At 32.9% G+C, this 25,187-nt stretch overlaps 1 protein-coding gene across 3 annotated transcripts in view; it reads left to right on the top strand.

The window, feature by feature from the left end:
- LOC133181807 (semaphorin-2A-like) overlaps positions 1-25,187 on the top strand; it is a 71,926-nt gene that overhangs the window by 19,970 nt on the left and 26,769 nt on the right. For 2 of the 3 annotated variants that reach the window (XM_061316412.1, XM_061316415.1), the window contains exons 2-12: positions 1,586-1,749; positions 10,956-11,049; positions 13,602-13,653; positions 14,421-14,486; positions 14,650-14,751; positions 14,930-15,020; positions 18,227-18,376; positions 18,539-18,660; positions 18,749-18,857; positions 23,337-23,388; positions 24,189-24,342. In XM_061316412.1, the coding sequence (XP_061172396.1) occupies positions 1,608-1,749; positions 10,956-11,049; positions 13,602-13,653; positions 14,421-14,486; positions 14,650-14,751; positions 14,930-15,020; positions 18,227-18,376; positions 18,539-18,660; positions 18,749-18,857; positions 23,337-23,388; positions 24,189-24,342 (1,134 nt within the window). In that variant the 5' untranslated portion in view covers positions 1,586-1,607. Of the gene's footprint in view, positions 1-1,044; positions 1,068-1,585; positions 1,750-10,955; positions 11,050-13,601; positions 13,654-14,420; positions 14,487-14,649; positions 14,752-14,929; positions 15,021-18,226; positions 18,377-18,538; positions 18,661-18,748; positions 18,858-23,336; positions 23,389-24,188; positions 24,343-25,187 lie in introns of those variants that run through there. The other variant, XM_061316413.1, reaches the window with a different exon arrangement.

The raw sequence follows: 25,187 nt of genomic DNA, 5'->3' as shown, positions 1-25,187 counted from the left end.
TTGTTTTGTTTTGTTTTTCTTTTTATTTATTGCCTTCAGTACTATTAATTCACTCTATAACATGGCCAGCATCTGATAGCAAAACACAGCTGGACATATTAAAGAAAACACTTTCCAGTGTTGTGCCGACAATTAATGAGATAAGAATCACAGGCGTACGTGTTAAGTGACCATTACTGTATTTAAAGCTTGCTGTGAAACAGATCTAGATTGTAGAAGACAAGGTTTTAAACAGGGAAAAAGAAATTGGAGCACAAAGTTGTCCGCTGCTGAAAAAAATTTCCCTTGAAGCAATTGAAATCTTTTTTTGCTTGCACAAGAAATAAGTACTTTAATTTAAAAATTGTTTTACTGGTACATCTCATTTCTTTGAGATTAGTAGTTGGTTTACTGTGACCTCCTTTACTGCAAACTTCTCGCTTTGTTTACAATCATAGGCAGTGTTCTCTGTGTTGAACGATTCATCACTAGCGCGGGAAACCTGCTCTGTTCACTAGCATAACAGCGCAAGAATTAGTTTATTTATATACCACCGGCACGTCAATCTTTTAAAAATAACCTGGTTTGTACAATGTTCAATTTTGTGAATTTTCTTTAAAAAATTGTTTTCAAAATACTTCTTATTATATAAAACATTTATTGATATATAAATCAAAATTTTGTTTGCAGGATATGTCACTTTTGTTGACCGCATGTCCCTAACACTATTTTCTTTTGCGGATGGACACAAATTCCAATAAAATTGATAATAAATATTTATGTTTATAAACACTTCAAAGCATATCAGGAAACATATTCTTGTTCTGTAGATAATGAAAACTGTAAATAAACCAATATTATACAAGAACCCGAACGCAAAATACTCAAATGAAAAAGTGATTAGTTTCGATACATTGGGGAATCCCTTACAAGTCACATAACATGAGTTGATACCATCAACTCGTAAAAACCCCAATTATCAGAAAAATAGAAATGGTCTGATGTGTGGTGGTTACAGAATGTTCTCTCTAGAATTACTAAGCATAATGTTTTAAGATGAAGAGAGTTTTTAGATTGGAAATATAGGGGTAAGTACTGTAGATATACATGCTACATGTATAACAAAGTTTGTGCTTGAGAGAACCTGTGATATCGCGGAAATAGGAAGTAGCTGTACTATATACACATATAATTATATATATATGCACTTGTTTCATAGGGCATGACTTCGTCAAATGTCATGTAGGTTTCCATATGAGTTCCGGGGAAAGAACTTGGAATTTTGATTGATCAGGAAGAGTTAAGATTTTTCTAATTAATTAGAAGAGTGGGTGAAATTGAAGCTCATGTAGGTCAGAGGATTTTAATTGTGTGTGTTAATGTAAAAAATGCTATATATTATGATACTGTGTATACATAATATTGGAATGTTCGTTCTTATTAGTTTTGTTTCTGTATTACCAATATAAACATTTGACTCTGCCTTTTAATGTTTTTATGTATGTTTTCATGAAGTAGGTGTTTACGAATATTAAATTATACAAAATAATTACCACAATGTATTAATTACAGCACATGTGGAAAATGTTTCCTTTTTTTATTACAGATGACGTAAATAACATTTCTGGATGACTGTATCTATACAACTTAAGACCATGGAAGTTCGAACAGGAATGAGACAAGAAATGAATATTATTTTAAAGATATTTTCCATGTTATTCATTTTTCAAGTGGGAAAGGCTCAGAATTCCAATCGATTTTTAGAAAAAGGTAAGAATTTCAATAGTATACATGTGTCACTGAAAGATGAGTTTCTTCATACTTTGGGAACATGTAAACAACAGTTGTGACATGTTGTAATCTAGGGTTGATAATAAATTTGAATGCTAAGATCATTACTACCCATGGGTATTTTTACTCTCTCAGAAACTAGCTGTTATAATCAGTGGAGGACTGAATTCCTGTATAAATGGGTGTGAGGGTGGGAAAGGGGTGTGTTTCACAGATATTTAGAGCTTCCGACATGACCTTTTTTTTTTATCCATGGTGATTGGGAAGGATTTTCATTTCCTTATAAAGCCTAGTTTTTGGAAGATTATACTGATATGAATAGGGGGCACTCTGCATTATATAAAAAAAAATGTAGATTTTAATCATATTCAGTTTTGCTCATGAACATCATCAAATTGTATTGTTTTGATCAAGAGTTACTCCTCTAATCTCAAAAGTAGGTCTGTCAAACAAGCACCTTAATTGGTACCTTGTGTAAAATTAGAAAATTCAAATTGATCTCTCAATGTCTTGAAATAATTTTTTTTTTATAATTATTTCACATGTGTATTGTTATAATCTTTCTGGACCAAAGATAAAAAGAGGGTTTTGATGTGTCTAACCCGACAAAACATTTGTCCATAATTAATGAAATTAAAGGTCTGTAAGCTGGTTCAATTGTTCATGTGTGGTTCCCATTTTTGGTTTCTTTAATTTCTCCACAATGTTTGATATACCCATACATTGTGTTGTGTCATGTGCTTCTCTCCCATATCTTTTGTATTTATAATTAATTTTTATGTGATGAATATTGTATTATACTGTACAGAGTTGATGTCATGTCAGAGTGTGAAAGGATACCTTGTGGGTCTGGTGGTTCACATCAGAAAAAAATTTCATGTATTTCTCATTAGTTGTTCTAAAATCTTACAGTATTTATACAGTGGTTATTGGTATAGAGTGATAGACATAAAAATTAATGCAAACAGCATGCTGTAGAGTTTACTAACACTTAAAGGCTGCTGTATGTTTTCAAGTCAAAATTGCGGGGGTGCTCAAAAATTCAAAATTTGTTGCAGTTATGATTTATATGAGAATATCAGTTGGAATTCATATTAAGTGAGTAAAATCTCATGACTCTTTTGATTTTTTTCTTGGTGTTTTTGTCTTGTTACTGGGGTATCAGTGAAGGGAATCGTATGAGAACATATTTAGAGTTCACAAGGTTAGACTACTTCCCCATTGTGAGATTGTCAACAAAGATAGAAGCCATACAGTGTAGCAGGCATGAGATTACATACAGACTTCTGTTCTAAATCTGGTTTATGTTTTACAGTTAACATGTTAAGATTGGAGATGGTATTCTCTAGTGGCAGACATTTATTGATGCTTTCTCAGAGTTGTCGAAATTTTTAGATGACTGACAGACAGTCTGACTTATTAAGATTTTGTTGGTCAGAACAAAGAGCTAGTATTCCAGATCCTTCATTTTGAATATGTTTCAAGTTTACTAGTCATCTTGACTGACCTGTCAAAAAAAATTCCTTCCAACAGTCCCCAGTGAGTCTTGCCAACAGAACAGATGTTTTTTTTGACAACATCATGCTCTCCTTATCATTTTTTTCTGCTTTAGACAGAAATATTTGGCTTATCTGTTGAAAATCTGTCTGCATCTTCAGTTTGTTTTAGAATTAGAATCCTAAAAGGAAGATGATATTCCATGTAGTAACATGTTAAGCATGATGCCATGTAGTAACATGTTAAGCATGATGCCATTTAGTAACATGTCAAGCTACCTTAAAAAAACAGAAAGAGGAGTGAAAGATGTGCAGGTATATCCAGACTGGGTTTACAGGAGAGGGCATGGTCCTGAGTTCACAATAATAGGGGAAGAAAGAGATAACTTTATAAATAGTGTTTCTTAGCAAATTCATATACTTCCTTGAATTCTTATTCACACATGATAGTTAAAGGCACACTGATGTAACAATAACTAGCTTCCCCCCCCCTCCCCAATTCTGAAGTGTTGTGGATGCTTGCTGGGATAAATACAATACACAGATTATATGATTCTAATCTCTGAAATTCTACATTTGATCCTACCTTAAAGCCTGTATATGTTTTCAACAAGCTAGCTCTTGAATGTTCTAAACTACAGTTAAGGTCATGTTGATACATAAATGATTATCAGATCATCCCAATAAATTATCACATGTCTCATGTAATAATATAGTAGGAATGGTGAAAATGTTGTTTTTAGGAAGCATTGTCTTGCAAAATTGTTACCTCTAATACATGTACTTGATTTGGATATAGAGTAGCTAGGTGAAGGTTGTGGGTCACGGGTCTCTTAGAGTGGGTACACACAGTAAGGCTTGTCATATTGAACTTAAGTTCTAGCCTGTCCTGTACACCCTTAATATATGGGTTTTTTTAAGTCTTACAAGTCTGACCTACAAATAGAGCACTGCTGTATTTCTTAATACAAGACTTCAATAAGCTGACCTTTTCTTCTTTGCCAATGAAAGCCATTTTCTCGAGTGTCGATCTCACTCAGTTTTTAATCAAACCTTACAAGTGGGTAGATTGAAATGAACACAAAGTATTTTGGAATGAGATAATGTATCCACTTCTGTTCAACCTTTTCCTTTTTTTTTTTAAGCTCTACTGGTCAGAGACCAGAAGAGCTTATGCTTAGTAAGGTGTCCGTTGTCTGTCTGTAAACAATTTTTCAAAAATGCTACTCCTCCTACATTCTAAGAGTCTATATTCTATTTATTGCTGTTGCAAAGTTTCAAGTGCTTCTTTTCTCTTTCTTTGTCATAAGTAAAAACCAGTAGAGCTACAGTCTCATCAGAGACTTCTGGTTCAGAAATGTGAATGCAATACAACACCCTAGTAATACTGTCTTCTGTTTTAATGACTGAATGCACTGTTTTGGACTGAAAAAAACATGGAATTTATGGAAATGTGTATAATCTTGCCTTGGGGTGTGCACATGAAAGCCATACACCCTGCAAAAATGTAAGGGTTTAGACTGATAAGGCAAGCCTTACGGTGTGTACCGGCCCTTAGGTATTTTGCTGATGGTTGAACTGAAATGCCTGCTACACAAACTGCTAAAGCAAATATCTTACAATTTTACTTGATTTAGTTGAGATGATTCTGATTTATCCTCCTAAGTAAATGAAATGTTCCTTGTGACTGATCGGAAAAGTGTTGTACGAGGGTGCTGGATTAATCAATAGAATTAGGCGTTCCTCATCACTAATTAGCTAATTGATTGTGTCTAATCTTAGCAACAAGCCTTTCATTCTTGATTTTAAAAGTTCACAACATCTTTGTACATGAACTATTGTATCTTTATATGTAATTTAGTATATAAATGTTTCTGCATGTGTACTGTATGGTATATTTTTATTTCTGTAAACATGGTGACAAATTATTTGTACTACAAAACTCCACGAATCAATGTACATGTAGTATTTTGAAGTAGGTTGACCTTAAATACACCAATAAGAATGTTGTCCTGTAGATTCTGTCAGAGAAAGAAAATGTATGAGACTTCATCTCATAGAGACAGAATTTTTATTTTGTGCATTCATGAATGATGATGTAAGACTTACCAAAGACAGGGAGAAGAGGGATGCATTCCCAGACTACAATTCATTACACAGTCATGTTCGTATCTTTGTAAGAATAGTACCAAAGCTTGTAAACGTCAAGAAATTTGACAGCTAGTAATATAAGAAACCCAATTATGTCAACATTAGTTTAGAACAATGTTCTCAGAGCTTCAACGAATACAGAATCATCAGGGATGTAATGGAGTAGCGGCACAACAATAGGGCTCAATGTGTGGCTATACCATACAAATTACTTTATGCATTCAGGAATTGCAGATGCAAAATGATATTTATCATAAACATAACCAAGTTAATTATAAACTAAAAAAATTCTCATTCAAGTAACCAGTTAGCTTTACATTTTCCATGTCTGATGAAAACAAATCAAATAGTTTTAGGTTTATTTTAAATGACTGCATGCAAAGATGTCAAAATGGAAAGTACTTAGGTGTGTTTACTGTATATACTCGCCTATAAGTCGGTTTTTTTGGGAGTTAAATTTTCGTCCAAAACTCTATGTCTGACTTATAGGCGAGTCATAAAAAGATTAGTATTTTAATGGACGGCGAAATATAGTATTTTATAAACATTTCCCATGATTATCTTTGAACAAAGTCTGGATATATTATATCAATTATGTATTCTAAGATTATACATAAAGTATAAGTATTTACTTAATTTAATAACTTTATTTTTATGTGAAGTGTGCATTATGTATTTTTCTTAATGATTTAAAATTAAATATCGGCATCATTTCTAAAAATATAATTAATCAAAACCAGGTTAAAACATTAGAGCATTGATTTGAAATTGTCAACTGATTCTGGCAAAAAGTTGTCCCGACTTATTAGCGGGTCAATGGCAAATCCCTCCAAAATAACCTTAAAAAAATACAACTGACTTATAGGCGGACCGACTTATAGGTGAGTATATACGGTAAATGTAAGTCATTGGGAAACATTTTATCCAGTGATTTGCATATTGGGATATATATACAGTTTATCAAGATACATGTATGTATCATATCATGGGGTTTGTATAGAGTCACAACTTCAAAAATCATTGCTATATTGCTAGCCTTGGAAAAACTTTAATGAAAAGAACATGACCCACCAAGACCACCATCGAGTTGCAAGATTACCTTCTTAGTTTTGTAGTTAACACATTGCATGGCTTCTTACTAACTTTATCCTTTGCACTGGCATACTAGAGGTTCTGGGTCCAATCCCAAGCAGAAGCATAAATGTGTCTCTATTAGGATATTACATACAGACATACTGGCAACATGTGTAGAGAGTATATGGGTACAGACGTCTTTCTTATCACATTTGGTGATAGCTGTAAGTGCAATCAGTCTTACAGCCATTCAATTTCAAATATCTGAAATCTAACTATGTTCTTGTTAGGCTTTATTTGACGTAAAGATTAAACATCCAGAACATTGCATTCAGTTCTTGGCAAGGGAGACAAATGATGTCCAGAAATCAAGCTGATCAGGTTAAATGCAGCGTGACAATCAAATAACACCCAAACCAATAGACAAGTTAGCTGTTTAATGAAATTCAGTTCCACAACATTTCCAGACACTCTCAAACTAAATACAATGTTCAAGGAAGCTTGCAGATACAAATGTTTGGATGGGTTTGTTAATAAATAATGCACTATTTCCCTATTTATATATAGTAACCTGTTACAGGTTGTATGCTCTGTAGGGACAGAACCAGACAGGGGAGGTTACAAGAGATTGCTGAAGTAATGAACTATAGGATTGATTTTATTAAATTATACTAAGTCTTCATAAGATTCATATACACTAGCATGATTTAGAATAAATTGCATCAAGTAGTGATTTTAATTTTTTTTTCCATGATCTTGGTGCATTACCCAAACCCATCCAATATGCACCATTTAATGATCATGAAACACCTTGCTTTATAGCAAGACAATGTTTAATTTTCAATGTACAGTACTATATTCTCTTTGTAATGATGAAATTATATACCTGATAAAATATTCTGGAGTGAAAAATTTGTCTGCATTTTAACATTGTTATTTAGTCATCATAAAAGATCAACATTATTTTGAAATCATTTTGGGGTCCAGTTAATAAATGTCATTTTACTTATATGCCAGTAATCAGATAATTTTCTAATAAAAATATTTCAGAGATCAGGACAGAATAGATCTCCCTGTAATTTAGAGATTTGTGAGGAGGAAAATTCAGTGTTTGAAGTATACTGTCATTTTATAGATTAAAATTATCTAACAGCATCTATACATGTAGTAGAATTTTGAAAGCTGAAAGCAGATTTTTTTCCTTACATATAGGCATCCAGCCAGATATCATGTCGACAAGTAATTTTAAATGACAGATTCAGTGAATTTTTTTTGTAAAGATCAATACATGGAATACTTATAATTAAAAATATATATAAATTATGCACTAGTTCATTGTTTACTGTATAAACATTTTTTTTTATAGAATTTTAGTAGATATTACCTAAATTTTATGAGATAATCTTTAAATTTTTAGATTATTAAAAAAAAAAAGCTGTAGACACGAGCTTAAAACATGAGTAATGTGGCCATGTGGAGAACTTTGCATATAGATCTTTAACATAATAAATAAACATTCAAACAGGATTTAAGAACTTCACATAAATATACAGTGTACTTCCTAAAAAAAGTGTTAATGCTTTGTGCTTCTGTACTAGATGAAAGATACATGATCAGTTGTTGTACTTGAAAATTTTATTTATGAACAGATGTTTTGATATGAATCTATCTGTTCCATCCAAAATTTCAGGAAGATCCTCAGACTACAATCAGTTAGCTGTGACTTGTAATTAAAATATTGAGATTTTAGGAGGACTATTCTTAGTTTAGTATAAGTTTAAAGTGGACCTGTGTTAAAAATCAACTATAGATGGACTATCATTTGTTTTAGATGAACCATATTCTTTTAGTATTGGTTTTAAATAGACCATTCTTTGTTTAGTATTGTTATTTTAGATCGACCATTCTTTGTTTAGTATTGATTTTAGGTTGGTCATTCTTTGTTTAGTATTGGTTCTTTGTTTAGTATTGATTTTAGGTGGGTCATTCTTTGTTTAGTATTGGTTCTTTGTTTAGTATTGGTTTTAGGTGGGTCATTCTTTGTTTAGTATTGGTTCTTTGTTTAGTATTGGTTTTAGGTGGGCCATTCTTTGTTTAGTATTGGTTTTAGGTGGGCCATTCTTTGTTTAATATCACTTTATGTGGACCAGTCCTTGTTTAGTTTTGGCTTTTGATGGATCATTCCTAACTTAAGGGGGCTGACTGGGGTTTTCATTGCGCAATACTTTGCACAGCACAGTAAAATAAAGCGTATTTGCTCTTTTAAAGCAACTTTTTTTTTTTACATAATTTATAAAAATTAACAAATTTAGGAAATATCAGGTTAAAAATCTAATTACATTTTTGAAAAACTGATTTTTAAACGATTTTTCAAATGATGGGTAGATAGACGTCGTAATAGTGTGTTTTTGACGTTATGAATAACCGAGGTTCTTTAAGTGGGGTCATTAATTATGTCATAAAATAAAAAGTATTAAATAGATGCTCTTGAAATTTTAAACATAGGAAATTGAGAATCTCAAATCATATTTGTTATTTTTTATGTAAATCTGTGGTATCTGACATGTTTTGTTGTACTCCAGAAAAACAGGGAAATATCACGAATTTTTACATTTTGAGACGTCCCCTCTGGAAACCAGACAGTAGAATTTTGTGTTTCTTTCGTAAAATGTACAATATAGTATTACCCATCAAATAATATAATTTGAGCAAAAAGTCTAGAGTAGCTTTTGTATAATTTGCTCCAAAGTGCGAAAAAATGCCATTTTCCTATATAATCTTATAGTAAATGTACCTGTATTTTGAGATGGTCCCTAAAAAAATAACCAGATGGTAGATTTTCACTAAACTTGGCATATACATGTATTCTGAAGTCAATGTAAGGTACATATGGTATAAAATTAAAGAGTTTCTCTATAGTAGTTTTCACACAATAAAACCCCAGTCGGCTCCCTGAAATGTTTCTACAGGAGTTATTAGAAGTACTTCTTATTAACACTCCATATATATACTTACAACCTTGGAAATTCAATGTCAAAATCAAACAAAATTTGAATGAAGTTGGATTGAAAGAAGGCCAGTTGTATAGAGAAGTTTTCATTGTATGCAATATAGAATTACTGCTTTTGAAGGTCCCATTTATAGTGATTATAGACAAAATGGAACCAAATTTGATTGACCTTGGATTTATAGATTATTTACACTTATATACTGGGAAGTCTGCTTTATTAAATGTTATGACAGATCATCTTATTTGGACAATAGAATAAATTGGGCATGTCCTTAAATATTAATTACACCAGCTGCATTATTGAGTGTATTAAATCTAGTAAGTAAAATAATTCTTATCATTGAATGGGAGTGGAACAGATGAAAATTTTTATTTATACCCATCTAATCCAGATTATATTGCTCATAGAAAGATAATTGATCAACTTGAATAAAGCAGATATAACTGTTATCAGTTCCTAGCAGTTGGAGTCATTTTGGAAAAAAAAAGCAATTAAAAAAATTAATTTTAAAGCTTTTTGGGTCTGTTCCAAAGAGTCTGAATCACTAGCTTTGGAAGAAATATTTTTTTACTTTGCATAAGAAAAGGACTTTGTTCTTAAGAGTTTCTCACACATTGCAGTCAACTTGAAAGCTTATTCTGTAACTTAAGATTTGAAAAACACAAGATTTTTATGTTCCATTAATTTCAATTAATTATGAATAAAAACACAATTGTATAAAGGTTATAAATGGTGTGGGTGGTGACATTTTGTTGCAATATCAAGTATCAAAGAGAATTATAGTTTTCACAGAGAGGGGGTGAATTGTGCTGAGGTCCCTCCAAATCAGAGACCCATTAGTAAAGATACACAAACTGTCCAGGAGCCAGAAGCAAATTAGCTAGATCTGTGTTTTCAGAGATAACATTAATTCACTGGATTATCGTATTTCTTTAGGATAAAATAATTGTTACTGTTGGATGCTGGGTTAGATTTAGATGCTGCAGAGTTGTGGGTGGTCAGTTAGTCTACTTGGCTTTAAAAAAAATGGTTTTAAATAAACAGGATAAGAACTTGTGCTTAACTTCTTAATGAGATCCAACCCCATTTTTTACTTTGTTCTATCTGAAAACACGTTTGTAATTAAATAACATTTTTTCAGCTTTTGTCTTGTTAACCATCAGTAGGAATTCTTCAGTGTTAAAGAATCAGGGAGACATATTGTGAAAACTACCGGTATTGCCCTTTAAGTTTTAATTATGCCATGGTACTTGCTTGCAACTCTGACAAATATAATTAAGCCACTGGAGTTTTGGCTAATGTATGAAATAAAAAGGTATTGGATTTACTGTGATCTTTAAAAGTCCATATAATATTAAATTTCTCATATATATCAATATTAAGAATGTATGAATGTATTTTATTACTGAAATGAACTTAATGTATAAGATGATTACTCCTTATAATATTGTAGATTTAGTCATAAAGACATTCCAAAATGACAGCATCAGGGACCACAGTTATTTGTACATAGACAACTCCACTGGGTCACTCTTTGTTGGTGCTAGGTAAGATTATATCTACATGTACATAGACAACTCCACTGGGTCAAAGTTTCTCCAGATTGTTGTTAAAAACCATGTTTACAACTTGCAATCTAGCAATCACTTAGCTATGACGTTCTACAACTGCTCAATTATGATGTCACAACCTACAACACTGTGTTACGAAAAGACAGAGGCAAATCAAAGAAAATGTAATAAACTGAAAATAATTTCACTCATAGACAGGAATTTTTTATATTTTCATTTGTGCTTCACACTCGTGAAAACATAAAAAAAAAATCCATTCCCATTCATGTCCCACTCATGAAATAAATTCCATATCCAACTATAAAACATTGAATATCCTCTATGTATTTATTTAATATTTCCAGTGGGTCACTCTGTGTGTGTACATAAACAGGTCTATTGGGTCACTATTCCAACTTTTTGGGTTTCTTAATTTAACTCATTTATTGGTGTTAATTGAGCTGGACTTTAATTAATAATAAATTACAAATGCAAGAAAATTTCACAAAGACACCTTTTATTGGTGCTTTGCCCAAGTAAAACTATATTTAGAAGGATATTGTTAAATCAACTGGCTCACTATTGGTATGTTTATTAGTCCCCTACCGGTGAAACCGGAGGGGACTATAGGTTTCCTCCGAGTCTTTCCGTCTTTCTGTCCGTCCGTCTGTCTGTCTGTCTGTCCCTCTGTCTGTCTGTCAGTCTGTCCCACTTGGTTTTCCGCACTTTTTTCCTAAACGCTTGCAGATATTGAGCTGATTTTTGGTATGTGAGTGTATCTTGATGAGTTACAGATCAAGTTTGCATTTCGTTCCACTTCATTGATTTTTGACGGAATTACGGCCTTTTCAATTTTTAGGGCTTTTCCGCAATTTTCTTCTAAACGCTTGTAGATATTGAGCTGATATTTGGTATGTGGCTTTACCTTGATTACTTATAGATCAAGTTTGCATTTCGTTCCGCTTCATTAATTTTTGACGGAATTATGGCATTTTCAATTCTTACGGGAACCAGATTACACTTGCCGGTAGGGGACTAGTATTGCTAATGCAATACTCTCAGAATGCTTGTTTATTTTCATTTACATAGACATTTCCATTGGGTCACTTTTTGTTGGTCTGTGGTCACATCTTATTTTTGAGCAATATCTTGTTTGAATTTTTCCACCCGCTGACCATTGTTTCACATCCTTTTTTCTCTCTAGATTCAGATAACATATAAAGATTATCAAATGAGGGAATACATATCTAACTTTATATCTAACTTGTCATTATTTTTCCTTGAATCTGTAAGCGTACTAAAACCACTCTGACATGTAACTAACATTACATTGTGTTACAAAAAACCCAGTCACGACCATGTGACCAAACTACAGTGTAGGCAACACACATGATCTAATGCCAGATCATGTCATCATCAAAATCTATAAATTTATACAGGATAGCTTTTGTTTATTCATAATCCCGCTGAACCACTCTAAAATTAAATGTGATTTGTGAAATGCATGTATTCTGTGAAGGGACATTTTTGCAGAAAAATTTTAGAAATTTTGAAAAGTGTCCAGGACATTTGAGTTTACCACAAGATTTATATATCTATGTATATGTACACACATATCCTCTTTTGCCAAAACTTGCTGATGTTGATTGCTGAAGAATGATACTAGCTTCAGTGTACTTTTAACATAGTCAGAGTACTGTATACAGTTATGAATAATCATTTTCATTTTAAACAAATGATTCCCAGTCTCAAATAGTTTTTATACACCCTTCTATGACGGGATGTTTTATGAGCTCAGATCTGAGCTGAAAGCTTAAGTGAGCTTTTCTGATCACCTGTTGTGTGGCGTCCATCCGTCTTTTCAGATTTTCGACTTCTTGCAAGAACCACTAGGCCAATTTTAACCAAAATTGGTACAAAGCATCCTTGGGTGGAGGGGATTCTAAATTGTTCAAATAAAAGGCCAAGTCCTATTCCAAGGGGAGATTTAAAAAAAGCAAAAATAGGGTGGGGTCAATAAAAAACTTTTTCTCCAGAACCACTGGGCCAGAAGAGATGAAACTAAGTGAAAGCTTCTTGTAGATTCTAAATTGTTCAAATCATGGCCCCCAGAGGTAGGGTGGGGCCACAATAGGGGATCAAAGTTTTACATGGGAAAATCTTAAGCACCACAAGCATGTCACACATATGCAAACATTCCCAAATTGTGTGGATTTTTTTTTTCAAATTATGCACCATGGGTTAGAGTTAGCTAAAATAGGGATCAAAATTTACATGATGCATGTATACAGGTAAAGAAATTGCTTCTCATTGAATAATTGCAAGGTCATGTTAATCATAGTGATATTAAAGAATTCCCATCTTGTTTTAATTGATTCAGAGACCTTTAGAGTGGGGCTATAATACATATGGGGTCACAATTTTTCATGGGAATATAAAAATCTTTTTGGAAATCTGAAGTACAGCAGAGCTTAAGTTACTCAGGTGAGTGTTGTGGCCCATGGACCTCTTGTTCTAGTTTTAATGTAAAATTTCTTAATTTATTTCAGGAATTTTTTAGTACAATTAAAATTAGAAAATATCAGTGATGAAAGTGGACTGGTGAGTACAATAAAATCTTATAGAATAGAAATGATCAATGATGTTGTATATAAATAGATAATAGGAAAACTTTATCCAGCCATCTGAAACCATATACAGTAAAACAAGCTTATAGCTAACATGCTTATAATAAATTGACGCTTACAGCGAAATGATTTTCATTCCTTACGACTTTAAAATATATTGTAAAGTTAACAGATATAAGGAATTACGCATATAACGATGCAAAATAGTCCCCCCAACCCCCCAACCTCACCGGGACTTTGTTATAAACATGTTTTACTGTACTGTATACAGGGAAATTTTTGCCCCTGTTTTATTTTTGCCCTTCGCCCTACTCACAGATGGGCAAATTTAAAATGGGGCGAATTCAAAGAACATGGTATAATTTCTTAAACAGAACTGTGACTGGGCGAATTTAAAATGGGGCAAAATTGCTTGCAAATGTGAAAGGGAAAAAATAACATAGGGCGAAAAATAACCCTGTAAAGAGTACCAACTGGAGACTATGAGTAAAGATCTAGGTGACTGATACTGGTTGAAGGTTAACATGAACCTGGGCAGGGTTTTCAATGTTTGATACCTAATAATAATAATATACAAGTGCAAATTAAAACAAAATTACTCCAAAATATTTTTTACCAAGCTTTTGTTGTATTATTATCCTGAAGTACTATAAAGATAATGCCATAATATAGTAATGAAAGATACTATGTACAAGACATGTGCTATCAATTGTATCATTTCTTTCTGATTTTTTGTGATAGAAAACAAAAAAGGTTGTGGCTTCTGATGAAAATAGAAAGCTGTGTTCTTTTAATGGGAAATCAGTTGTAAGTATTGTACAGGCTTACATGTATGTAGCCTGTTTACATGTATAAACAAAAACCTAGTCCTTGTTTACTTAAATTTTTCACTTCCAATCACAATTATCTGTCATAAATAAGAATCCGGGATGCCTGAATAATTGTTTTTTTTCCTTATTTGTTTCTGTAGGAGTACTGTCAGAATTACATTAAGTATATTGTTCGTGTTGATAACGCCACACTGTATTTTTGTGGAACTGATGCCAATACGCCTTCCGAGTATAAAGTTACGGTGAGTGAAATCACAGTTTCTTATAAAGTAAATTCACTTTTCCCAGTACTCATATGTTTAATATCAAAATATATAAAGGCATTTGCGTAGCTCAGGTATAAATAAATATGCATTAAAAAATTGTCTTTGTTGTATTATTTATACAGTATTACAGTGAATGAATACTTATATATTTCAGATAAATGATAATGAATTAAGCATATTGTCATCTCAAAAAGCCACTGCATGTCCAAGGGACCCCAAGGACAACACAACTGCAGTTTATGTCAGTGAGTATGAAGAATCTGATCTCAATGAAAGGAGAAATCAGCATTGGCAATTGTTTTGTTGTTTTGAACATATTTTATTGGGAGGTCAACATTACCGCTACATTGCGAAAAATTTCAACTCATTACCGCTACATTTCTCAAATTTTCTGGCGATCTTTACCGCTACATTTTATCAAAGGAGCTAATGCCAACAACAACTCATTACCATTACATACCGAATCGGCCAGCAATGGCACGGTATTTGAGTTCCATTCAGTATAATTCACTCACCATGTAGTGAAGTACAATTTGGATCTGAATTCTAATCAAAATGAGTATAGGCCTGTATGAGTCTGTAGTCGATTTAACGTCATAGGAATGTGTGTGTATATATATATATATATACTAGACTTTGACCCGTGCATGCACAGGTTGACATTGTTATGAATGCATCCATGTGCATATCGGACATTTACAAAATAGATACATCGACAAATTCATATCGTAAGGTATTTTTGAAATAAACAATGAATGTGAATATAATTCTGGGTTTTTTTGTGTGTGTTTGTTTTGTTTTATTTTTGTTTTGTTTTTTTTAAATTGTTGCGTAACGGTGTAGCGCAGAATGGGTTTGACCACCAGTTAGCTATAAATCAAGTCTTGAGTTCGAATCACGCTGGAGCTTACATAAATTTCACCTTTCCGAACAAATTTAATGAAAGAAATTATGGATGTTCATTGAAAATATGACAACAGCAAAGAGTTGAGCACACTGCTGATACATATCAAGCAAAGTAATGAAAATGAAGAAATGTACTAAGCTGGTAACAATTTTAACACTGCAGGTCTCAACTTGTTCAAAATATGACCTCAACAATAAAAGAGTTAAGCACTGCTATTACATATACTTTATATCTACACAGGTAATAGACAGGTATATAATCTGTAAAAGACTGTGAGTGTCTGTTTTGATAAAAATTAATGTAATATCCTTGAATTAGTACATAGAAAAAGTAATAAAAATAGAAGCTTAATTGAGAAAAAATAAAAACAAATTGGTAATCTTCAGGTACGAATGATGTTTAAAATATATAAAACAAAAGACAGTATTCTATCGATTTATCGGTATTAAAGGCCAAAAATTCGAGTCTTTTATTATTTTTATAGTAGTTATATATTTCATATAGTAGTTATTGTAACTTTTGGGGGGAAAAAGAATGCCTACTTCACTATAAGATGTGATTCTAATTGGAGTTGTAACACCAGGCCCCCCTTCAGTTCCCCTCAAAAAGGCATAAAAGAAAGGAGGGATAAAATAAATCGGGAGTTACATTAATGTTGCTCCTACGATCATGAGCTTTTTGTCTCCGTTGAGATGGCTAGAGATATAAATAGCATATAATAAATGTGTCTCCGAGATGGCGAATGATTACCCACGTGGCCACAATATCACATTTGTATGGATATAAACTCAGAAACGATTACGATAATACAAACATAGGCGTCAGAAGCAAATTGAAAGCGGGGTGGCTATTTGAAAGTGGGGGGGGGGGGGGGGGGGCTTAACCAACGAAAAAAGGTAAGCCCCAATTTTCAATGCCTATATTATGTCTATCTTTGCAAAAAAAAAGTGGGTGGGGGGCTAAGCCCCCTTAGCCGCCCCCCCCCTCCCCCCCCCCCCCCTCGTTCTAACGCCTATGACAAATACGTGTAAATTTTCATTGGAAATTTGCTATATATTCTGTTCATATATATTAATGATTTCTTATTAGAGAAATTATACAATAACAAATATATATCTACTTTGTATTTACTTTTGTCTTCTCTGATTTGAACATACTCTCGACCAACGGCTCATATTCGTGTATGAGAGAGAAACGAAGGATAACTCTGCAAGGGAGATTGATTTGAACACCGTGATTATTTACCGTGAATGTAATGCGCACGCGCAAGATTGTAAAATCCAAAAAATCCAGATGATTTCCGGAATTTTTTGAGGAATTCTCATTGATTATTAATTAGCGAAGCTTAATTGAGAAAAAATAAAAACAAATTGATAATCTTCAAGTACCAATGATGTTTAAAATGTATCAAACAAAAGACAGTACTCTTCCGATTTATCGGTATTAAAGGCCAAAAAATCGAGTCTATTATTTTAATATAGTAGTATAGATATATATATGTTGTATTGTACACGCATAAGACGCTGGCTAACGAAAGAGGCATTGTAGCGGTAATGTATACTTTTAAATGTAGCAGTAACGTATCCTTTTTTGTAGCGGTAATGTGGATGAAGCGGTAATGAAAATTTTAAAAATGTAGTGGTAATGATACGCACCCATTTTATTGACAATATGTCAAAGGGATTGGACACAAATTCCAAAAACTTAGATAGACCTCTTGGGAATTATGGTTGCATGTACTTTTAAAATTATCAAGAGTAATTTTATTATCATGAAAGCACATTTTCAAGTACAACTGCTGCCAGAAATATAATATATTGAACAAAGGTAGGCTTTGTTTCTATTGAGTCTCTTAGACACTGCAGGATAATGCCTGCAGATGTCAGGTTGAAATAGATCCAAGATATGTGCCTTTTCCAGACAAAGGTCTGTTATTGCTTTTCACTTTGAAGGTTTTGAAGAGACAATAATAAATATTCAAATGCATTGAGAAATTGTATTAATATAAGAAACTTCAGTAAGCCATGAGCTTTTAGTTTTAGATTGAAGGGTTAATTGTTATCCAGAAAATGGAACAAAATGTTATCCTTTATTACATTATATATTATAAATGGTTTTTAAAAAGAGCTGTAATGTGAGATGGTGTTAATCTGATCCAGTCTATTGATTTTTGATAATCTGCAGAAACTAGATCAGGCAATGGGTGACCTAGTTTTGCTTAAATTATACAACACTGCTGGCAGTCTATATAGCAGCATCCAGAATAAACAAACTCTGACTATGGCTCCAGAAACTCTCATAATGTGTAAATCTCTTCACCCTGCAAAATATAGGTTTTGACACTGATGTATTACATAGATTTCTTGCTTATGAGATGTTTACTGGTCTAGAGAAAATTTTTTTTAAAGAATTTGGGAATATTTGATTTCATAAAAATTTCCATATGAAAAGTGTCGAAATTTCTAGGTTTCAGTAAACTTTTAACAAGAACAGAAGATGTGTAACTTGTATTTACAACAATATTGATTTGTATTGTGTCTGTAGCCAGCGGTAACCCTGGTGACGTACCAGCCCTCTACTCAGCAACCATCCTTGACAATGGGAAGGCCACCATATCCAGACCGCAACTTGTAAAAGATGGTGTAAAAATGAGTGAAAAACTGGAGAATGCAGACCCCATCCGCTGGCTAAATGGTAAAAGAATATACTAGATCCTGAGCATTGATAGAAGTCTAGCAGAGTTATCCTTCTTGAAACTTACAAATGACATCAATAAATTTATAAGAAAGTAAATTTTTTTGAGAAGGAGATTATTTTGTTCCAAAATGGTGGTATATAGAAACATAACTGTTGCAGAACCCCAGTTTGTGGCATCTTTTGATGTGGGTGAAGATGTTTACTTTTTCTTCCGGGAAATTGCTCTTGAGTACACAAATTTCATGAAAAAAATGGTCTCCAGAGTTGCAAGGGTTTGTAAGGTAAGGCACACATTCACTCATAATAACCAAGAAAAATAATGAAAATCAAAAGTTACTTTAATTTTTGTGATAATTTTTTACTTTGTAGAAAGATCTTGGAGGAAGTAGCTTACTTGTCAACAAATGGACGACGTATCAGAAGGCCCGACTGAACTGTTCCTTACCTGGGTCGTTCCCATTCTACTTTGATTTAATCCGTAAGTTAGCAGTTATTGTGATTGTCCAGTAATAATCCCTTATGTTGCAAGAGATATACTCAATTCTAGTGAACGTTTTGATGTTTTCATGCATTGATTATAACACACAGATTAAAAGTTGCCAGAGAAAGAAGATAATTCATTTAAAAGTGTAAAAAAAAAATCATTTTTTTTTTGTACATGATGGATTCTGGGACAGAATTCTTTGTTTTGCAATTGCTATTTTCACAGTATTTGTGCTAATTGTGTTGCACTTGGACCAAAAAAAGTCATACAGCACATTATTGACGTTTTCTAGAAAGTACAATACCTCTGCACGCAAGTCCCAAATTTTTTTTATATAAGCATTCTTATGAAAAAAGTCAAATTTTGGGTGAGATTTTGTGTTGTGGACACTACATTACACCTGTTTTATCTAAAATAAAATATTAAAGATATTTATTTATTCCAAACTTCTTGCAGGTTTCGATTATGTATCTGATTGCAGTGAAATAAACGAAAAATGTTATGGTTCTCTTTGAAAACAAAAATTTTATTCATATTAATGACTTGCTAATTTTTTTGCCTAATTTATCTCCCATCCATAAGTTTATCTACCTTTATAATTATACACATAAAACCTATATAATTATCATGTGAAAATTAAATTGAATGATTCTAAATTTCAAATACATTTGTCATAATATCCTGGATATCTTTGTTTGCATCTTGTCTAGCTTTGAAAATGCATGGCATTTTTGTTGCGGACACTACAAGTAACCATAAGAATAATCTTTTGTCATTTTTATAAAAATAATTGTTGATAAATGTTCGTTTCTAGGCTGAATTACATACCACAGGATCAACTCTTGAAAATGGACAATATTAAAAGATGTAGAATGTGGTTTATTGAGATGAAAATAACCACATAACAAGGACTATTAAATATTTCTTGATGTATAATTGTTATGCAGTTTAAAAAAATGTCTATGATTTCACTTACGTTAATACAATTCAAAAAGTTACAACAAACAGTTTTGTAGATAAATTCAATGAATTAAAGAATTTTCTGAGGAATCTATAATTTTTTTTCAGTATTGAAATTGTTGTAGACACTACAATATATTGAAATATTGCTAAATGACACCATATTTGGTTTGAATGGCGTAAACTGAACATCTTAATCTCCAACTAGTTCTATATGTACGGTAAATGGTATTATATTATAGGGAAATAAAAAAGGCTAGTCAAAAATGGTATTTTGGCCTAGAAAATAAAACCCATATATATATATATATATATATATATATATATATATATATATATATATATATATATATATATATATATATATATATACCAGTAAGTTTGAAGTGTTATCTTGTACAAAAATCACCATTTGTTATCTTAATCCAGTTAATAAACTTTATTATAAAAGGAGCTAAATATCGGAGAAGTATTTCATATTTCAGAAATATTTAATGAAATAAAAAGTGAAAATAATACATGAATGTGTTATATAGTTATTAATGTAGTGTCCGCAACACAAATGCATTAGTTAGAGCTAGACTTATTAATTAACAATTAACATATTGATATATTCTTAAGTTTCCTCTTATTCAGTTTTAAATGCCACATGAAAATTGACTTTCAATATATAGCATAAGACTGACAATTGAAAGATTTTGAATAATATGTATTAACAAGTCGTTATGGGGTGTTATTCAGAGTCTGAAGTTATAGTTCCACTAAGTTTTGTAACCTTACATGTTTGTATTGAATATTTGGATAATTATAGTGATGGTCAATTGAAATCATGTTACATTTCCTTGAAAAAAAACTTTGAATTAAAAAAGCTGTTGCAGACTCTACAGCATTGCGGACTCTACAAAACACAATATATCTGCCAGAATTCCAAGCAACACTGAGTTAAAGTCTGATATTTTTTGGTAAATAGATTAGTAGCTGCACTGGCTTCTTACATGTAAAATAAAAGAAATATAATTCATAATGCATTCTAAAATAAGCACATGTTGCGGACACTACAGAATTTTGGGACATTTTTAAGCCAGTAAGAAGAAAATGTGTCATTTTCTAAAGTTTCGAAGAATCCACTCAAACTTTTCTATACTGTTTCATTTATCATTTAACTCTATTTTCAAAAAGAACCTAAAGTAATAGTATTGCATTAACATATTTATTATACCCCCGCTTCGAAGGAGAGGGGGGTATACTGTTTTACCCTTGTGTGTCTGTCTGTCTGTCTGTCTGTCTGTCCGTCCGTCTGTCTGTCCGTAACAAACTTTGGTCGCAGTTTTCTCAGCAACTACTCATCAGAGGTGCTTGAAATTTTAACACACTCTTTGTTTAGGCATGCCATATGGTGGGATTCATTTTTGTACGAATTTGATGTCAACTTCCTGTTTATCCGTGCGTTTGTCCGTACCATACATAAAAAAATTTGGTCGTAGTTTTCTCAGCAACTACTCATCACAGATGCTTGAAATTTTAGCACAATCTTTGTTTAGGCATGCCATATGGTGGGATTCATTTTTGTACGAATCCGATGTCAACTTCCCGTTTATCCGTGCGTCTGTCCGTATCACACATAACAAACTTTGGTCGCAGTTTTCTCAGCAACTACTCATCACAGGTGCTTGAAATTTTAACACACTCTTTGTTTAGGAATGCACTATGTTGGGATTCATTTTTGTACTAATCCGATGTCAACTTCCTGTTTATTCCTGCGTCTGTCCGTACCACAAATAACAAACTTTGGTCGCAGTTTTCTCAGCAACTACTCATCATAGGTGCTTGAAATTTTAACACATTCTTTGTTTAGGCATGCCATATGGTGGAATTCATTTTTGTACGAATCCGATGTCAACTTCCTGTTTATCCGTGCGTCTGTCCGTACCATACATAACAAATTTTGGTCGTATTTTTCTCAGCAACTACTCATTGCAGGTGCTTGAAATTTTAGCACAATCTTTGTTTAGGCATGCCATATAATAGGATTCATTTTTGGAACAAATCTGATGTCAACTTCCTGTTTATTCCTGCGTCTGTCCGTACAATACATAATAAATTTTGGTCGTAGTTTTCTCAGCAACTACTCATCGCAGATGCTTGAAATTTTTTCTTTGTTTAGGCATGCCATATGTTGGGATTCAGTTTTTACAAATCCGATGTCAATTTCCTGATTATCACTGTGTTTGTCCATAACCGAACTTGTGTATTCATATCAGAGCGGGGGTATTATTAGTGAGCATTGGCTCACAGACTTCTTGTTTTTTTATAATTGCAAGTTCAAATAGTAGAATTATATAAAATTTCATAAAGTATCTGCATTTTCACATATTCAAACATTATTTCACTAATATTTTGTTGAATTACATACAGTAAATTGCATATCAAAGAGGGATAATTTCACAATGATTTGGCATCTATCACTAAGAGTTTCTATTGTAAATCTCCTGAAAAAAAAACTGGATAACAAAGCCATTTTTCAGCTGCAACAGCATAACACATATTATTATATAGTCTATAAATAGCCCCTATATAATCTATACAAACGCAAACAGTTCATAACACTACATATTCACCGGATTTGAAGCCGTATTCATCGGAGGGTCTGTGCACGTGCAGTGGCATTGTGACATCACAATCAATACCCCAAACAACGTTGAAAACAATGGTTGCAACAGTCGGAGCTAGCTGAATATATGAGCAGGAAAAATTGTTTCACAGGTCTATCGCAGGATTATTTTCTTAACATTTCGATGTCTTACGCACAGCAAAAGGAAAACACGGAGGTTATAGGTTGTAATCTGGACATTTTTTATTTTTCTACGACAGAAGTTCGTTAATGAAAATGAAATTGTTAGGCGGCCTTCAATGTCTTATTCAGTAAATCCTGACTATATAATAAAACAATTATGGACTCTTTCGATGGTGAATATGGTTTGTTATTCACCAGAAAAATATCAATATTGACCTCGGCTTCGCCTCGGTCAATATTGGTATTTTTCCGGTGAATAACAAACCATATTCACCATCGAAAGAGTCCATAATTGTATAATATACCCCATATTTTCAGTAATAAATCTTCAATATTTTTATTGTATAGAACATGGGAGTATTATATATCATTTAACTTGTTAGGGGTACCATTTGGTCATAATTTGGTCATAATTGTTAAGAGTGTAATCATATATTTTGATGCAGAGTACATTATAACATTAGTGAGTATGAAAAATCACAAATACTGTGAAAATGGTGAGTAAATATATTTCTTTTTAATTGTGCATTATATATGTAAATTCCAATACTGCATGATTGTAGAATAGGAAGCTTATTAATTTGTTAAAGCAGAGAGGACATGGTGATCTTGTTTCATTCTTTGCTTGATGATACAAAAGATGATGTATTTTTTTCTCTAAATTTATACTATCTGATTGTTTCTTGAGAAGTATTAAGTTTAAATTTTCTGTTATCTAGAGGATGTACAGTTGGTGAACAATACCTTCTATGGATTATTTATCTCTACTGTGTAAGTATGGCATTGACTACAACCACACATGTAAGTTATTACTAGACAGTAACAACAGCTACCCAGGCAGTTATTAGTCTATATAGTTTGGGCCGTGGATATCAGGCTGGGTAGCTCAGTTGGTAGAGCACCTGATTCTGCACTAATAATTCAGGGGTCACAGGTTTGATTCCCCGTCCAGCCATACATTTATTCCTTTCCTGTAACATAATTTTACATCATTGACCAATTTAGACTTGCAGATGAAAGTCTTGCTAGGGTCAATAAGAACTTGGGTTGTGTCTTCAAGGTTAAGACAATTTAAGGAGGGAGGAATGTAATGATTTGGGCTGTGGATACTGGTCTTGGTTGCTAAATGGTGAGAGCTTCTAACTAGTAATGCAGGGATTCCAGGTTTTCCTGGTCCAGTCATACAATTTTTCCTTTCCTGTTACAGTAACAATAACTACACATGGTGTTATAAATCTGTAGATGGTAACAACAACTATGCATGCTGATATTAGTCCATAGACAGCAACAACAGCTACGTATGCTGTTATAAGTATTAGACAGTAAACAAAAAATACACATGCTGTTTTAAGCCCATAGAAAGTTTTTAACATTTAACTCTCCAAGGAAATGTTTTAAGAAAATTCAATTTGTACTGTTTCAGTCATTGTCAATGTTTTGAGGTTCAGCTTGTATACATGATCTGTATTGTTTCAGTAATTGTCAATGTTTTGAGGTTCAGCTTAATATCTGTATTGTTTCAGTTATAGTCAATGTTTTGAGGTTCAGCTTTGATATCTGTATTGTTTCAGTAATGGGTCGTCTGGATCTGCCATCTGTGCATTTACAGTGGAATCGGTCAAGGACAGGTTTGCTGACCGGGTTTACAAGTATAGGGAGACTCCTACCTCTATCTGGACCCCCCTCCCTGCAATTAAAATCCCTGATAAAAGTGAGCCAGGAAAGGTTAGTATTAATAACTCAGGCATAATGAAAATTTATATCTCACTGTGAGTATGAGACAATGTACTTGTTCTTCTTCCACTCAATTTGCATAACAAAATTGTAACGTAATCATTATTATACCCCACGCAATAAGTTGCGGGGGGTATAATGTTTTTGACCCGTCCGTCAGTCAGTCAGTCCGTCAGTCCTGTTTTTTTTTTGTCAGCACAACTCCTCATAAACTGCTGCACAGAATTTGGTCAAACTTTGCAGATATTTAGGACACAATGTGTAGATGTGCATATTACCAGGAAATTCCGATTCCTTTATTTTTTCTGGGAATTTCGGCACTTTTCAACTTGGATTTTTGGCCATATCTTGAATATAGAGATGAACAGTTTGTCAGCGCAACTCCTCTTAAACAGCTGCACAGAATTTGGTCAGACTTTGCAGATATTTAGGACACAATGTGTAGATGTGCATATTACCAGGAAATTCCGATTCCTTTATTTTTTCTGGGAATTTCGGCACTTTTCAACTTAGATTTTTGGCCATATCTTGAATATAGAGATGAACAGTTTGTCAGCGCAACTCCTCGTAAACAGCTGCACAGAATTTGGTCAGACTTTGCAGATATTTAGGACACAATGTGTAGATGTGCATAATACCAGGAAATTCTGATTCCGTTATTTTTCTGGGAATTTCGGCACCTTTCAACTTAGATTTTTGGCCATATCTTGAATATAGAGATGAACAGTTTGTCAGCGCAACTCCTCTTAAACCGCTGCACAGAATTTGATTAAACTTTGCAGATATTTAGTACACAGTGTGTAGATGTGCATATTACCAGGAAATTCCAATTCCAT

Source organism: Saccostrea echinata, unplaced genomic scaffold (genome assembly GCF_033153115.1).
Source record: "Saccostrea echinata isolate AGI-Se365-2 ecotype Australia unplaced genomic scaffold, CSIRO_AGI_Sech_v1 ptg000009l, whole genome shotgun sequence".
Lineage (NCBI taxonomy): Eukaryota > Metazoa > Mollusca > Bivalvia > Ostreida > Ostreidae > Saccostrea > Saccostrea echinata.
The sequence above is the reverse complement of the archived record's forward strand: the minus strand, read 5'-3'. Positions and strand labels throughout refer to the sequence as shown.